The 18,382-nt window shown below is 37.0% G+C and overlaps 2 protein-coding genes across 2 annotated transcripts in view; one reads left to right on the top strand and one right to left on the bottom strand.

Annotated features, from left to right (window-relative positions):
* The window catches only part of LOC110109789 (pentatricopeptide repeat-containing protein At5g65560-like), a 1,019-nt gene extending 733 nt beyond the window's left edge, over positions 1 to 286 (top strand). Inside the window, exon 2 of the mRNA XM_020840988.1 lies at positions 215 to 286. Coding sequence (XP_020696647.1) covers positions 215 to 286 — 72 coding nt within the window. The remainder of the gene's footprint in view (positions 1 to 214) is intronic.
* Positions 287 to 4,207: 3,921 nt separating this feature from the next.
* LOC110109767 (ABC transporter B family member 19) lies at positions 4,208 to 14,581 on the bottom strand. The gene is made up of 10 exons (XM_020840963.2): positions 14,045 to 14,581; positions 13,880 to 13,934; positions 13,383 to 13,558; positions 13,083 to 13,283; positions 10,017 to 10,276; positions 9,287 to 9,603; positions 8,968 to 9,191; positions 7,599 to 8,424; positions 7,271 to 7,512; positions 4,208 to 5,709 (listed from the first exon to the last, which is right to left on the bottom strand). The coding sequence occupies exons 1-10, from the start codon at positions 14,291 to 14,293 to the stop codon at positions 4,501 to 4,503; spliced, it is 3,759 nt and encodes a 1,252-aa protein (XP_020696622.1). The 5' UTR covers positions 14,294 to 14,581; the 3' UTR covers positions 4,208 to 4,500.
* Between the last annotated feature and the right edge of the window lie 3,801 nt (positions 14,582 to 18,382).

Genomic DNA, 18,382 nt, shown 5'->3' on the forward strand with positions numbered 1-18,382 from the left:
AATCATCATATTCAGATTCATTTTGTAATTGCACGTCATTTTATGCATCTAAAATATTCTCTGCCAACTATTTCTTTGATTGGACAAGCGTCAACCATATATGTGATGCGGTGCATTTTATGCTTGAGGTGTTCCCTTGGACACCTTATCTAGTTTGTTAGGATGAGCTTCTAGAATGCTCTTTTTGCTTTATAAATAGTAAGTTTTGTAATAGGAAAATGTATTGAATGATATTATCCCTTTGTTAAAGCTTTGGAAAGCTTCTTCTTCTTCTTCCCTGGATTGAGAAACCAAAATCCTTCTTGCAGGTCGCATCTTCCGACGATCCACTACATCAGTTGGATTGCATGAAATATTAGTCTTTGAAGCCTTAGAGCTTTCTTCTTCTTCTTCCCTGGATTGGGAAAACCGAAATCCTTCTTGCAGGTCGAGTCTTCCAACGATCCACTACATCATTATGGTTGAGCATATTACTAATAGCTTATGATTTGAATATTTGATATGCCTTATTGCTGCATCAATGGCTATATATAAAGCATAAATTACTTCTAAATTAAAAAGACATGGACACAATTGTGAAGTTGTTTACCTGAACTATGCAGTTTTTAGTAGTATTTGTGTTATATAAATCACAGGGTTTGAACATTATTTAATCATGATTTAAAATTCTTAATGCAACTTCGCACCTTTTCTGAACTTTCGCAAAATCTAGTTTCGCATTTAATAGTTGAATTGGCTTAAAACATTCGTCCGAAGGGAGTTCAAATATGGCTTTAACTCTAAATATGACATTCAAATCTTATTAATTTTTAACTTCTTTTTTCATCTTCTTACTATCATAATTAGGGGTGCAAACAATCGAGTCGAGCTCCAGGGAGAGGTAGTTCAAGTCTGGCTCGCTAATTGTGCAGGCAGCTCGAACTCGAGCTGACTCGATGAGCACTAGAGCCAGACAGGGCATGCATCGAACTCAAGCTCGATAATACACAGAGCTTGAAATTCAGCTCGAACTAGAGCTTGATACTCCATAAGCTCAACTCGCGAGCTCGTTAACGAGTTGAACTCAAGCCAGCTCGCAAGTCAGCTAGACTCAGTTGCACCCCTAACATAACCTATTGCTGCCAGCGTTGGAGGGGGCGATAAATGCATTCATATTTATATAATATAAACAATATGAACTCTAATCTTTGTCTGCTTGAAGAAATTTATGTTTGAGCTCTATAACATATGGATCATTCGAGAACGAAGATATATATCTAACTATATAAGGCTATTGTGAGAATAACTTTCTCAAAATTAGAAGTTTAAACTAGCTGTAATAATTTTTTCTTATCTAAAACCCCTTCATTGGAGGAAGTTAAAGATATTATTTTTGTTATGAATTCTGAGTCAGTGGCTGGGCCTGATGGTTTCACCTCCATGTTTTTCCAGAAAACTTGGCATATCAATGTTAATGATCTTTTTTCTATTGTTCTTAATCTTTAACAAGCTCGCCACATGTTTGTATTAAACCCATTCAAATTTGTATGCATTCATATTTAACTCTTATTTAAAATTATTCATAGACATAATGATCGTATTGGGCTCATTTGAATTCAAGCAGGACACAATAAAAATCAATCTACGACATAAATAAAAAGTAAAAAAAATTACAACCAAACAAGTCTACACTATTAGCTAAAACGATATGAACCACATGACTTGCTGAATATTATATATTAACAACTGCAACATTTATGACATAGTGGGGCTAAACCTAAAACCCTAATCACACTTGCACTGATCCATTGGTTTGAAAGCAAGCTAGCTAGGATGTGCAATCGCAATCACATGCAACTATAACTGGCATAACATTCATTAATCACTGGATAGTGTTGTTACTATAAGTGTACGTACTTCCAAAGAAAAGACAAATCAGCAAAATAGTTAGCTCATCATAAGTTGGGCAAATGAAATTATGAAACTAACCATGAGATTTACTGCAAAGATTCTTACCATATTTTTTGCATTTGTGGATAATTTAAGAAGATTTCTTCATGATTTTTTTAAAATAATTTTTTAATACAAACTTCGGAAGGAATAGAGCTATAAATAAATAAGCATATTTAATGAATAATTTGACATTCATTCATAGAATATTTATTGATTTTGTTTGGTTATGTAATTGAATAGTATTAAATAAAATTTTAAAAATTCATCATATAAATGAATTGCTTGAGCACCAAATAGTTTGTTTATTTATGTTCATGAATATAATCGTCTGTGATATATCCTCAAAAAATTATTTTGATCGGCACAAATCTCTAGGCAAAATCGAGTCGGAAACTTCAAAAATTAAATTCGGGATCACTTGAACTCCAATTTCAGTGAACTTACAATCAAACTGAGCATCTCGGAAATACGAACTCAACAACACCAAATTCAACTCAATCCGAGCCCAAATGAGTCCAAATCAAGCACCCGAAGTACTGTTGAAAAGTTCAAATCATAATTCGAGTTATCAAATGGTTTCCAAATATGACGTTCTTATAGTCGAATTGAGCGGCTCGACGAGACGAATCCAATGAGCACAAGATCGCCGAATTCCAAGATCATTAAGACCTTCAAATGGCTCACGAACGGTGCACGATCAAAGGATTCAATATCAACAGTCCATTCGACCACTCCCTATTTACCCCTGATCTCAAACCTATTTACAAGCTATGTCACTCCGGAATATCTATAAATAGACCCCTCATTTCTCATGAGGGGGGACCCAAACTAGAAGCAAGAAGAAGAGAAGAAGAAGAGAAGGATATGAGGGAAGAAACTCCTCCACGACCATCGACGTAATTCTGTTTGACGCCCGAGGGACGCTGGATGCCAGAGTGACGCCGGAATACTGTCAAATGCCCAAGTGACCCCAGAAATCTTCCCAACGCCCAAGAGACGTCAGAATTCAACCTGATGCTCAAGTGATGCCAGAATTTCGCCCGATCTTCAAGTGACGCCGGAACTCTGCCCAACATTTTATCTTGATTTCAATCTAGAAGTGTTTCATTGTAATCTGATCGTCATAAATTTCACGGACGAGTCAGCCTCTTGTATCTCAAACAAACACTAATGTAACTTTTTCGACTGGGCGTGGCCCCGTGGTTTTTTCCCTTTCTAGGGTTTTCCACATAAATATCCTGGTGTTATTTTATCTTATGTTTGTGTTCTGAATATCTGTGCAACGCTAAGACGAATACTTTCTAACTCTATCGTCGCGTATATTCTAGCCCGCAACATTCTGTTATTTAACAAATAGTTTGTTAATAAGAATAACATGAAATGCTCATTTAATGATAGTTTTTTTTTTTTAATTATCATTTTATGACCTGTTGTATGTTGCTGTTTTCAATTTGTATATGATTAGATGTAAAATGAAAATATCAAATATGGTAGAGTTAAGTAATTTCTTACCAAAAAACTTTAAAAACACCTAATGAGTTATATCAAAATTTATTAAAATATATACATTTTATTATATCAAGTAATTTGGTTATATATTTAAATTATTAACATCAATTATTTAATTAATTAGGCTTCATTAAGCTCAATTTTAATATAAAAATTTGATAAAAACCTAATAAACAAATTTTGATAAAATTTAAAATTCGGATCATCAAACCCCAGTTCTATCTTTATAAGAAATTAAATAAATGAATTTAAACAACATAGTACACAGCTCAACCAATTTTTTAATAGTTTTATTGAGGATGTGCTCTCATGTGCTTAGCGATTTTATTCTTGATTTTTCTCATGATTGCTCTGTTGAATAGTTGAGTTTTATAAGATTGAGATCCACAAAAGATGATTAACTTGTGCATAGCTCTAAAAAAAATAATATGTTATCATTTGTGTAGGCCTAATATGTCCTGAATTTTCACGAAACTGATTATCACGTGCAGATATAAAACCGTACGATTGTCTCTATAAACAATAAAAACGCAACTATTGTTCATCACTTTGCTTTTAATGTTCAACACTACTCTATTATTCACATAAACCAAATTGAACGATTCTATGTGTTCAATCTCCGCACATAATAATATCTCCAATTGTATAGGCCTAATATGTTACCATGGTATACATGTTAACATTCATATGGCTTCAATCTTAATTCTGAAAAATATAAAGTAATAATCATGAATGCAACCTAATTAAAAATGCAATGATTCAAATGTACATCATAATGGTAGGAAATTTACTAGAGCTTCAAAAAGAAAAAAACCATTTGCTTCATCATAAAGGAACCAAATCCAAAGTTCATACATTATATGATACATTGTAAAAGCATTACGTGGGTGACTTTGAAGAAAGCCTGTTCCAGTTAAGTAATAACCAGATGATTGTAACTTGTCTGCAACACCTTCCATCTTTCCGAAGCCCAAACAGCATATTTAATCATATTCAACTAAAAAATCAGGTCAGTTTCATCCAAAACCAGAACCCATGGAGACAAACCTCAAACACTTGTCAGATACGATGGTTCTGCAGCTGCAGGAGCCGGGAGTACGCCCCTTCTGGCCTTGCCACAAGCTCCGCATGGCTCCCAATCTCAATGATTCGCCCTTCCTGCACCACCCCAATGCAGTCGACTCCCCGGATTGTCGACAGCCGGTGAGCTACCAGCACCGTCGTGCGCCCCCTCATCAACCTGTCCAAAGCTTCCTGCAACACGCATTCAGATTCCGCATCCAAAGCACTTGTTGCCTCATCCAGCAGCAACACGGCTGGGTCCTTCAGCACTGCTCTTGCGATTGCAATCCTCTGCTTCTGCCCTCCAGAGAGTTGCACGCCCCTCTCACCAACAGGCGTCTTGTACCCATCCGGAAGCTCACTAACAAAACCATGAACATTTGCTGCCCGTGCAGCATCTATAACTTCTTCCTCGGTTGTGATGTCCTTTCCATATGCTATGTTGTCAAAGATGGTTCCAGCAAACAGCACAGGCTCTTGTTGCACAAGTCCAATCTTCAGACGAAGGGACTTGAGATTTAAGCGACGGATGTCCTTGCCATCAATCATGACCTTCCCCGCTGTAGGGTCATAAAATCGTTCAATGAGTGCAATGACAGAGCTCTTGCCAGAACCGCTCGCACCAACAAGAGCCTGACTTTGTCCGGCACGAATACGGATGTTAAGGTCTTTGAAGATGGGGATCTCTGGTCTGGACGGGTAGGCAAAGTCGACATGTCGGAGTTCAATTTCACCACGGATGGAATCCACCGGCTCAGCTTCAGGGTCGTCAGAATCTATCCGCGTGCTACGGTTTAGGATGGAGAAAACGGAGCGAATGGACTCCCCACCACGAACTATCTCCGGAGCAAGGCTTACAGTCTCCGCAACAGAGTTGGCAGTGACAACCAGAACAACAAAAACCTTCATGATGCGTGAGAAAGTAGAAGCTCCTGACCGCACAAGGTGTGCACCATACCAGAGGATGAGGGCCTCCGAGCCATAGAGGGCAAGCTGGGAAAGACCAAAGAGAGAACCAGAAATCTGGCTGCGACTGAGGCTGTGGCGCTGGGGAATTCGTAACTCTTGACGGAAGAGAGATAATATCTTGCTTTGGGCGTTGAAAGCTGCAACTGTACGAATGTTGCTCACACCTTCCCCAGCTATCATGCTCGTCTTAGCATGCGCCTTCGCAGTGTCCCCGGCAAAACCCTTCAAGGAAAGTTGCTGATGGGAGCATTTTCCCAGCTTCAGTCAGTAATAATCCCAAGGCAATGCTCAAGAATAAACAATTATCAATCTATCCTTTAATTAGCATAACAAATCAAGCTCTTTAAATGAAAATCTTATTAAATAAAAGCTTAATCTGTAATTCTGTATGAAGGTATTAAACACTCAGAGATAACATAAACTGAAATGACAATTAGTAATTGAATGAATTAGATGATCCCGATGGATTTTGTCAAAAAAAAGAACAATCGCTTTCTGATAAGCGTAATGATCCCTCTATAGCATGAAAAATGATGTCAAAACTGAGACGTAAAATATATCAACATAATCCTATTCTTCAAGGCTGGATTGATTATGATTAGATTGGATTAGGAAAATTAGTTTTACCAATCTGGATAGCATAATCTAGCGAGTGAAGTATAGAATCACTAATCCAAAAAATACAATACAAAAATTCATACCGGGCCCAAGCTAAAATCCTGCAAAGATGAGTACTTCAAGGTGTTAGTGTAAAGTATAGTTTCTTAGTAGGCATTTAAGTGTTTAATTAAGTGAAAGTCGGCACTTTAATAAAGCAGGGGTACACAAAACTGTTCACAGTACAGACAAAAACAGACAAAAGTAAATAATTAAAAGGATACAGTGATTTTTCTAAAAGTTAGTGCAAAGAGAGTCACGAGTAAAAAGAACCCCTGAGCCAGCATGTGACCTTTTCTCAGTCAGGCAGCGGCCACAGGATCGACAGAACTGTTGCATTTGGACTCTTCACTTGCACTCACACTTTTACTTGCTCTCATGCTTTTCAAACTCAAGATTTCTACAAGAGAGCACAAATATTACTAGAAGACAGAATACTAGAACTGTGGGTGTGGGCCTCCACATTTTATTATTTACGGTACTGGAACAGCTGCTACTAAGTCCCAAGAACGCCAAAGGAATGCAAGTCTAAAACCAAAAGCACGTGAAGGGATCAGGTTCAAGCCACATGCTTTGAGATTTATGTCTCACCATTTCAAAAGGAAAAAAAAAAACCAATAGCAAAGAGCAAATAAAGTAAACGGGACAAGGAGAAGAGTTTGACAGGATAAGACTAAGCTACCTATGGCAGCCTGATAGGCACAAGAAAACAGCCGCACTACAGATATACCCACAGTGATGGTGTTAGGAAGAAAATTAGGAGTTCTTAAAAGCTTCTTGAGCTCTTCTTGCAAGAAAGAGAGAGGGAGAGAGACAGAATTTAGAAGGAAAATCTATCCTAAAGCTTTATTCAAATTTTTCCCAATTGATACATTACATATGACCTTATTAATAGAGATTTACAATGACTTGATAACCTACAGGAACAAAATAACCTAAAACTAAATCGATTCATAATAAAGTTTCAGTCCTTTTTCCCACTTAACAAGCTTATTTTTTTTGTGGTTTTACTTCCTGGAAATTAGAATCGCTAGAGTGAACAATTAAATTAAAATGCTAATGGCAAAAAGACATTATTCCAAAAAATTTGTCTCGTGCTGAAATTATTGAAAAAAGGATTAGAGATATAAGAATTTGGTACCTGTGCAAAGTTTGCAAGGACAATAAGAGGGAAGGTAGCAAGAATGAGGAGTGCCACTCTCCATTCAACAATGAATCCGATAATGAAGGACGTGAGGAGTGAGGTCATGTTTTGAAGTATCACTGAAATCCTCTCTGCAATTGCAGACTTCACGTCAGCAGCATCAGTAGCCAAACGGGCAGCAACAAGGCTGGAATTGTTCTCCTCCTCATCAAACCATCCAACTTCATTTCTTAGGATAGCTGCATTCACAATACTATGGTTCAGCCTTACAAATCTTAAAAAGTAAAGGTTGAAGAAATGAAGGTAAAGGGTTATTACCACTTACCAGCAAGCATCATTCTCCTGACCCTAGTGGTGAGGTTTTCCCCCATGATACTAAAGAAGTAATGCTGAATCAGATATGCAACAACTGCATAAAGTCCTGCTCCAATATATATAAAAACATACTCCCTCGTCTTCCTCTCCATTGTGTTTGGATCAGGATAATAGAACACCTCTATCATATTGCTCATCACTAATGCAAAAGTTGGACCTATGAACCCAGAGAGTATTGAACCAACAGCTCCCAAGATGGCATAAGGCCATTCAGGGGCATTTAATTTTAGAAGTTTGAAGAAATAGCCATCAGGAGCAGGATACTTGCGATCATTGTCTGCATTAGAAACCATCTCTATACGGCCATCAGCTCCGCTGCTGTACTGATAGCTCAAGTTCCTCAGACTTCCAGAGCGCAGACTGAGAGACTTTGTAGAGAGAGAATGGCTCAGACGTGATGAGCGAGATCTACGAGTGGATGGAGCACCAAAGTCCCTGTTCCTTGCCATTTCTTGAAACCGAATTAAAGAGGTATAAGCTCCAGTGTTTCCCTTAGCAATCAATTCTTCATGTGTTCCAGTTTCAACAACTTGCCCTTGTTGGATGACAGCTATTGTATCAACATTTCTTATGGTTGAAAGTCGGTGTGCGACAACCACCGTAGTTCTTCCAACCATGAGGCGGTCCAGTGCTTCTTGGACGATACTCTCAGAGCCAGAATCTAGGGCACTCGTGGCTTCATCAAGAAGGAGAATCTTGGGATTCTTTAACATAGCACGTGCAATAGCAATTCTCTGTTTCTGGCCACCAGATAACTGAACTCCCCTTTCTCCAACCTAAGTTTTGATCATAGACCGTTAAAACAAGTAAAGAGTTTACTTTGCTTTGGATCATATAGAAAAAAGTCAAAAACAAAAATATTCAACTCAAGTCACAATACTATGAAAATGCTTGTTGATGGCATGTCTATTAAAAATTCCTTTGCTGAATTATCAATTATTAAGTAACGCTTTGAATGCAGAAAATTCTGGACCACCATTTAGGATCAGCACCAGATCAAGTGTGCATAAACATGAGCAGATTTTTTTCTTTTACAACTTGAAGGATGCCATTAGTAATTAAATAGCCGAGCATTCATCTAAAGCACTAGCTATGGTTACATGAAATTCATCTAGTATAATTTTCTGATAATTGATTAAAAATGCTTTAACCACAATAAAGCTGTGAAACCTACTAACAGATAAATTTCTGTATATGTGCTGCTCTTTTAGCTAAAACAAATAAAAGCGAGACAGATTCGTGTACAGATAGGGTCCAAGCTCTTAATCGGTTGTAAGAGAAATTAAGGTGTTATACATATGTAATACAATTACACTAACCTGGGTATTGTAACCGTTTGGAAGCAGTGCAATAAAACTATGAGCGTTTGCTGCAGTTGCAGCTTGTTCAACTTCAACAATTGTTGCATCAGATTTCCCATAGAGTATGTTTTCCAGTATAGTAGTTGCAAATAATGCAGGTTCTTGATTGACCAAACCAATTTGGTCCCTAAGCCATCTCAATTGCAATGTTCTAATGTCCACATTGTCAAGCAAAACTTGCCCTGCAATGGAAACAACATGAAGAAATTAATATTAATGATCAGATACAGCAGCAGATCTAGAATTTTTTTTTTACATGAAGGGAATATCATATCACCTTGGTTGGGATCATAGAACCTTTCGATCAAAGAAACAACTGTACTCTTACCAGAGCCACTACCTCCAACAATAGCAACCGTCCTCCCAGCAGGGAAGAAAAGAGAAAAATCCCTGAAGATGATAACATCAGGCCTTGATGGATAACTGAATGTGACGTCTTTAAATTCTATATTTCCATGAACCTCATCCAAATATTTGCCATCAGCTAGATCTTGAATGATAGAAGGCTTCTGCCGAATTATCTCCAGAAGTTTGTAGCCAGCAGCCTTCCCTTTACTAAATGCTCCAAGGTTTGAAAATGACTGACCCAAGCTCCTGTATAGGCACGAGTATCCCTCATGAAAATGATGGGCAGAAGATAAAGCTACAAACATGTTTACTGTTTAATTTAATAAAAATGTGAAAAAGAAGAACAATAAAGGATTCATTGAAGTAGATAGAGAAAACATCAACGCAATGCATCAAACAATAGCCTTTCATAAGTAGAGCATTAGTTTAATGATTTATATGTGCGTATTAAATCAGCCAACCAAAACAAGCATGTAACAAATATCGTCCGAAATAAAATTTAAAAAAAGATTACGACGTTACAGTAGATACACAGTATTAAATTGCTCCCCAAGTGAACATGTATTGAAGAATGGTGAGAAAAAGCATACTAAATATGTAACAAAGGAAAGTATTGGAAGTGCAAAAAAAGTACAATAATAAGAACATAAAGTACATACATTCCACCAACGATTGCAGAAAATATTGCTGTAAAAGCCTTTCCTCCATCAGTCTGTCCATTCCGGATAAAGACACCGGCATACCAAAACACTAGTGCCCATGACATACATGCAATCCCAAACGTGCACCCAATTCCTAAGCCTTTTGCCATCCCTGCCTTATATCCCAGCTTAAGTGTATACTGTATTGCTTCAGAGTAAGCATTTAGGGTCTTACTCTCCCCAGCAAATGAGTATACAGTCCTCACTTGAGCAATTGCCTGTGAACCATCAGAAAAAAAAAATATATATATATAACTGATATTTCACATGTTCATATCAGAAATCACAATCCCACAACGGCAACACAATGAGGGTACTGAAAAACCATAATTCCAACACAACAGAAAAACGTTCATGGCATTATTTAATGTTCTACATATTTCATAATATTGTCAATACGCACAAATAGGTATAGTGTATGCATTACATTAATGAGTAAAGAATTGATAGATAAAATTATTTGATAATTAAGTAATTGGTGTGATCTTTTGATAATTTCCGTGAGCATATCTAAAATGGTATGCGTCTGAAAGCAACTTACACACAGCAGCTACTTTGGGGGAATATCCTATCTTTATAAAACAAAAGTCCGTTTTCCACATATAATACTGTTAGGAAATACTTGAATACCTCAAGTAAACTTTGACAATAGAGACAAAAACAGCAAGAACAATCCACAAAACCAATGGAAAAAATTAGAAAACAGTAGATTTTATTGCAATAATCCAACTAACGGAAGAAAAAGAGCAAAATACAATTGATCCTCTATTCGAGAGGAGGGTCTATCTCTCCCAAATCTCTAGACGCCGCTAGAGCCCAAAAACCCAAAGAGATCTCAAATTTCAGTCAAATTCAAGATGCCCAAATCCTAGGAAACAAACGATTTAATGCATACAATCCAAAAAAAAAAAAATAAATAAATAAATAAAAAATAAAAAAAATAAATAAAATAAAAAAATGCATACAATCCAAAAGGAAATCTCTAAACAGTCCCTCCATTTAAATTTCCCACCTAACTCCCTTCAAAAACCTTCGCTAAACAACTCTACGGTGCCTGGGCGGTCGGATAGGCGTATAGGAGCGGACTCTTCCGCCTCTGTTCCGCCTGAGTCAATCCCGTGTAGACCAAATAAGTTTTCAGATGAAATTGGAAGAGGAAAGAAAACTATTATATCACATTAGAGAGTATAATATTGTAAATAATAAGGTCATAGAAAAATGTAAAGATTTAATGAAGAATCAAGATACAATCTTCCTACTTTACAAATGAATAAAGATGAGAAAAAAAAAATAGGATCATCTTGACTACAGCAGTTGATTATGTTCAATTTCTCTTACATCAAGGATTATTATTCTATGGGCAAGACAAGTCATCTGGATCAAATAATCGAGAAAATTATTTGGAGCTATTCGATTTTCTTATTAATTATAATGAAAAAAAATTAAAAATTGCATAAGCCCAAATTTAAAGTTAACTTCATCAAATGTCTAAAAATAAATTCATTATGCTGCAATAACTGAAACCTTAACATCTATCACGAAATATATTGGAGACTCCAATTCTCAATTATAGATGATGAATCTCGGGATGTTTATACGGAGAAATAATTATCATTGCAATGCATTAAATGATTGACACTTTAGTTATTGCAAATTTATCACAATCTTATAGAGAAAATAACAAGATATCACGAATGAAATGAAATCGGTGCAAGTCTCCAAGCAATGATTACATATAATGTGGAAGAATGAATGAGCTTCTTTACTGGATGAATTAGCACGTTTTTGCAATATTTTTTAAATTGATATTTCCAATATGAATTCTACATTCAAGGCTCACAGACGATCAATGCAAAAAAATTAGAAAATAAAAAATTTGCATCATGATCGTGTTGATTTCTTTTACATAGTTGCTAATATGCAACTTCAAAAGCTAAATAATCGATTCTCTTAAGCTAGTACTGAGTATTTCTCAGTGTTTCGTGTTTAAACCTAAGTAACTCATTTTTTGTTTATGATAAGGGGATTTATTCGCCTTACAGAGTAATATTCAACAGATTTTTCAACAATTGACATGTGGCAACAATTCACATGTGGTTCTTAAACACCAACGATCCACATACATTCTTGATGTGTACAAGCGAGAAGTTCTCATCTTTGGGAAGTATTGTTAATCTTGCAAATAAATTATTATGGTTAAAAAAGGTGTATCCCCGAGTTTACAAACTTATTGTTTTGACATTAACTTTGTTAGTCATCACTACTGTAGTGAAAATTGTCAAATATCGATTACGTAATAAAATAAGTGATGAATAGCTCAGAGATTGTCTAATATCATATATTAAGAAAAAAAATATTTGAAATTATTCCAAACGAAATTGTAATGTAAAATTATCAAAAAAATGCATCACTTGTATTTTTTTTAATTTATCAATTATAATACAATCTAAGAATTCTTTATGAATTTTGTCATATAGTTTTTAGTTTTTATTTTTATTAGTTTGTCCACCCTAAAAGCTAAGATTGATTCCACCCTTGCTTTCCAGTCACTAATGAAGGTTTAATTTGCATAAAAATTTGAAGTAATTTTCCATACCATTCAAATCTACAAACAACCCATAAAAAATATTTAGCCTTCATATAAAGCAATTGTTTAGATGCCTATTCTCATTATATTTAGCAATTTTAGACCAAACATATTAAAAAAATAAAATCTTAGGCTAATCGACAATGCATACCATTACCCACCAGGTTGAAGTAGAGAATCCACATTTTAAATAGCTATACGAAATCTCAAGCTCATGAAAACATCATTTTTACCGTTTTACTTTCTACCACACCAACTGAAAAGGAAAAAAAAGAATAGACTCAACTCAGTGCAATTACAACAGGCAAAACCAATTACCTCGTGCTAAAAACTATTAAAAAATACTAAAATCATTCTACCATCCAAATGTTGAAAAAATGTTAATCAAAACAGCGTAAGACTACTTGAAAATGCGGGAAAAGTTTTGAGTGCAATGCCTGCTCTGCGATGATCCCGGCACTCGCATACGACTCTCGGCTCTTTGACGTAAGCCCGGTTAGGGTATAGGCATAAAGCCCACCAGCGAAGGCAATCCCAGGTATCACCGCCACGCTTAGCAGAGCCAACCGCCATGCCGATATGAAGCCTACTACAAGGCCAGCAAGGAAGGTCGACAAATAATGGATGAAATTGCCCACCTGGCAGTCCACGATAAGTCAAAAATACATTCATGTTTTTTTTTTCTTCAAAAGAAAATCTAATTACTTAGTTCCAACACCATGGTGGAGTGAGCTTACCTTCTCGCTAATGGCGTCCTGAACGAGGAGTGTATCCGTGGAGACGCTGAAGACGATGTCTCCCGTCCGAGCGTCAGTGTCAAAAAACCCTACATCCTGCTTCAGCACAGCCTCCAAGTACTTTCTCCTCAGCGCCCCGGATTGCCTCTCACCGGTATACATCCAGCACGCGATCTCTGCGGCATTGAGGGAAATAAACGGTAAGCTCACCCGAAGATTATCCGAGACAGGGAAGTAACGGAACGGGAACAGCAGCGTCCATCAGGCGAGAATCTGGTGCGAATACCGCAAAGAGGAAAAAATAACAAAAAGGCCAAAGCACAAGGCGAAAGCGACGGCAGTAGAAACCATGGGGCAAACGAGGAAAAGACAACGGAGAAGGGAGGTGATGGAGGACCCGGCTCTTCTGGTCTTCCTCGACCTACCTCCGTTCTCATGAACCCAATCAATTAGAACAAAACTTATGGGGAGAAAAGACGGAGAAGATCGACACTTACCTGCATACGAAGAAACGCACACAACCAGCCCGAGATAGACGAAATAGAGAGCGTACTAGAAGATCAAAGAAGGAAGAATGTGAGTAGCGCAGCATAGGAGAAATATTCAGAAATGCAGCGGTGTAAATGGAGCGGAGATCCGGGCACCAAGGACGGGGGACATACCTTGGAAACCTCTGCGGTCATTTTGCTGAGATTAGTCTGATTCTTTCCAAATCCATTTACCAGATCTCCAAATAGGAGGAAAAATACTGGCATGGCGGAGCCATGCACCACTGCGCCGAGACTTCCGGCCGCCATCAGCAGCGCGTCGAATCGGTCGGCGAAAGAGAATAGCTCATAGTAAGCCAAGCTCTGCTCCTGCTTCTTTTTCTCGGCCTCCCCCACCACCTTCCCTTCTGCCACCTCCGCCATTGTCACCGACCAATAAAATCGCAGATGAGCCGGTTCCTTCTAAAAGCCCAGGAGAATAATGTTGGGGAAAACACCGGCGGTGATTTCACAGAGAAAGACTCAGGAGACTGAAGTTTCTACGCCGGAAGGAAGCAGATCGTATCTCCGGCATGAAGGATTTCCGCCATTGAGGCACGGCCGCGAGCTTCTAACGCAAAAAGAGTGTCGGCTTCTTGTTTTGGTCACTTTAAACGAACCAGACTGCGATCCAGCAGTCCGTGAGTCAGAGCTCTACTCGGCGAGAGCGCGAGCGCGAGACTGATATAATTCCTTATTAGTGCCGTCACCGTAGGTAACCATAACTTTCAGATATCGGAGCATAAGCACTGCATTATTGTGAGCAGTAGCTTAATGTGACCTTAAACGTACTTCAGTAGACGGTGGTGAAATTACCTACGTAACACGGGATGCACTAGGCATCCAGAAGTCGAAATTACGGAAAAGGGAAAGAACAGGAGTAAATCCTGGGGAAAGCATTCAATGTTTTCTCACCAAGCCCATTAGCACCCATAAAACACCCGACGATGATAAAGAGTACAGGACAGATCGAGGCTACAAAGCACTCGAAATATGATGTTGTAAACCAGTCAATGGATCAGTGTTGACCAGGTCGATGCGTTATGTTTTTTATTTTGGTTACTCTTCCACTGCTTGGGTTCTAACTTTCCACTGCTTGGGTTCTAACTTTTCTTTCCCTCTCTATCCTTTAGAATCTCTTTGTCATTATTTTATATATTTTAAGTGTTTTTTATTATTAAAATAAAGTAAATTATTTTAAATATTTTCAAATTTTAGACTTTTTTTTTTCAGTTAAACTTTTCATGCGACTTAATAAATCTTGCATGAAGTGTCATATCGTCTGTAAAGCAGCAGGAGGAAGCTGTCGGCTAGGGCATCCCCCAGTAATTCAATTTTAAATATTTTCAAATTTTAGACTTTTTTTTTTTAAGTTAAACTTTTCATGCGACTTAATAAATCTTGCATGAAGTGTCATATCGTCTGTTTGATCCAGCAACACCTTCCCCTCTGCCCTCTTTCAAATCAAGTCGATGCGTTATGTTTTTTATTTTGGTTACTCTTCCACTGCTTGGGTTCTAGCTTTTCTTTCCCTCTCTATCCTTTAGAATCTCTTCGTCATTATTTTATATTTTTGTTTTTTTTTTTAAGTATTTTTTATTATTAAAATAAAGTAAATTATTTTAATTTTTTTTTTTTTTGGGAGAATTTGGGCTTTGCCCGTATATTAAGCCACTAAATATAGAGTTTAGTTACAACCGAGGATTACAAAAGGTCCCTACAGACAAAAAAGGGACTGCTCATCCGAGCACAAAAAGGAAGCCCGAATCAGATCAAGCATAAGAGATAAACAAAATAGCTACATATCAAAGGCTCAAAAAATAAAAGCTCCTAATAATCGAAAACACCTGGGCTCAGAAATAAGAGAAAATCTATCGAAAAAACCCCTTGGTTGCCCGAGGACCATCCTAAGGGGCCTGCTTAGGAGCTTCATCATTGACCAGGTATTGATAAATTGGCACGGCAGGCAAACAGCAGTCACATGATATGGCCCCAACATCAGAGCAGCCTCCAGCAAAGCAAAATAACCAAAATTTGAGCCAGAACATAAACCTGCAGGAGCAAGAAATGGACGCCCAGCAAAGACAGCAACTATGCATTGGACTGAGATTTGTCATTCCACATACTAATCTTAAGATTTACAGCTTTTTTAATGCAGAGAGCAGTAGTGGAACTGCTGTTAAATATGTTAGCAAATCTTCTCGAGTTTCTCTCTTTCCAGATATAGTAAATGCTACAGCAAGAGAGGATAGAATAAACCTTTTTGGTATGCTGGGTGGTGTCAGGATCATTAGTGATCATAAATCTAACACTCAAAATATTATTATTACATGCCACCCATATAACAAATATGGGTGCATGGAATGAAATATTAAAGTTTATAGGGTGGTATGAGTGGTAGGAATGAAATATATGAGTGGTATATTTGATATTAAAGTTATTTATGAGTAATAGATATATAATATTAATATTTCAGATGATATATAAAGGCATCTCCAACGGATAACTCTATTTTTCATGTTAAAAAACAGCAAAACTCCAAAATGCCGTGGTGCTGCTCCAATTGAACGCCATTTTATGTGCTTTTGTGAAGGTAACGATCCTTCTCCCTTTTGCACGTTTTTTCGGTTGAGAGAGTAAAATAGCGTAGGTGAACATTAATGGTGGAAAATTTGGGGTTCGGCTGGAGCGATCAAACGCCGTCATACGCTCATTTCGCGTTCGGTTGAAGATGCTCTAAATAGCATGACATAAAGTGGTTTCTATGACTTTTATTTCTTTTGTCCCAAAATGCCGAGAGCTTCTTTGTTCTGTGTTTTCGCACCCACTAATGCTAAAATTTTATGCATGACTACAATATATTTTCTGCTTTGATTGCATCGAACGCTTGCGTCCTAAGCTTACCAATGTTATGGTTATGAAATTGCATACGTTGTGGAGTGAAGTTCACTCCATCCATTGGTTAATCTCTTGAGGACCGATAGAAAATTCATCAATTAGGTGTAGATTTTGATGATTTTATTTTATTTTTTTTACTGCAGAATCATGTGAAGTTTTATTTTAATAAATCTATAGCCCAAACAAATATTTTGACTATATGGGATCAAGCACATTTAAAATATTCTAAAATAAATTTAAATGAGTCCAAATCAAATACTTGAAATGCAATTTAAAATTCATGTCTATTTATAATAGACCAAACGATCTTTATATTTTATGCGCTATAGCTAACATCATGTCCAAAAGTACTCAATTTCATTTTCATTATCATTAAAGAACTTAAATGGGCAAGAATGGTTCAACGATCATTGCTATCAAAAGCTATCGCTCGATGCATCTCATCTAACTATCTTTTGTGTGATCAATATTAGCTTATCATTATTCCATGATTGTCATTGTCCAACTGACATCACATTATTGTTATCATGTGACCGTCATTGTCTAATCGAAGTTGTCTGACCGAAATCACTTTACCACCATTGCGCGCTTGATAGTCATTCCTCACCACTTCGCCTGATTGTTGACTCCCGACTATCACCGTGTGACAAATGTCAACCAATAGTTGTCCTTCAATGATCGTTATAAGATAATCATTATTTGAATGTCGTTGTCTAGCCCCCATCATTTAATCTTCGTCATCAATCATCATTATTAGATCGTCATCATCCGATGATCATGTATTGGCCATGGCCACCGTCCTCATTATTAACATTCTTTGTTATAGCTAAAAGAGGTCAAACCAGTATTCTATACTTTAAATTTAAGTTTAGCTTAAAAAAATTTGATTTTGAGACTAATTTTTTCTAATTGTTTGGAGCCAAATCTTCTGTTTGAGCTGAGGTATTATATAGTTTTTTTTTTCCCCTTTAAAGAGGAAAACTTTTTGCTTCATAGATTATAATGTTTTTAAGGATGATGTTTTGTCAGGTAAACTTTTGAGTTATATTTTGCTAATATAACGGCTAGATTTTTCGTATTCAATTTCGATTGTACATATAGCATACAGTTGCCCAGTTGGCATCCTCAACGGTCGTTATCAAAATTAACCAGCCAGCATGATGCGACCAGATGACTCAGCCTAAAACTCACTCACAGATCTTATTCTTCCAACAACTCCACAGCCGATGTTTTCATGTTCATATTAAAGACCAAAGAGCCCATCATTTATATTTACTTTTTTTATAAATTCTCTCTCTCTCTCTCTCTCTCTCTCTCTCTCATATTAAAAAAGGGGATTTTTTACATAAATAACATCTCAAATTATTTAAAATATATTATTATTCAAAGGTAGGAGAGGTTGGATGTCCTAGAAGTTTGTTCCATAGATGTGGCACTTCTTAAGCCAAGAAGAGAGCAAGATTGTAGGATGGAGTGGTCGAACGGATGGGGTATAATCCATCAAGACAAGGACCCTTGAACAGAAGCGTCCCGTCGTCAAGTCCTGGATTTGAAAGTCATTAACGAAAAATTTGA

Source organism: Dendrobium catenatum, unplaced genomic scaffold (assembly GCF_001605985.2).
Source record: "Dendrobium catenatum unplaced genomic scaffold, ASM160598v2 fragScaff_scaffold_1116, whole genome shotgun sequence".
Classification (NCBI taxonomy): Eukaryota; Viridiplantae; Streptophyta; class Magnoliopsida; order Asparagales; family Orchidaceae; genus Dendrobium; species Dendrobium catenatum.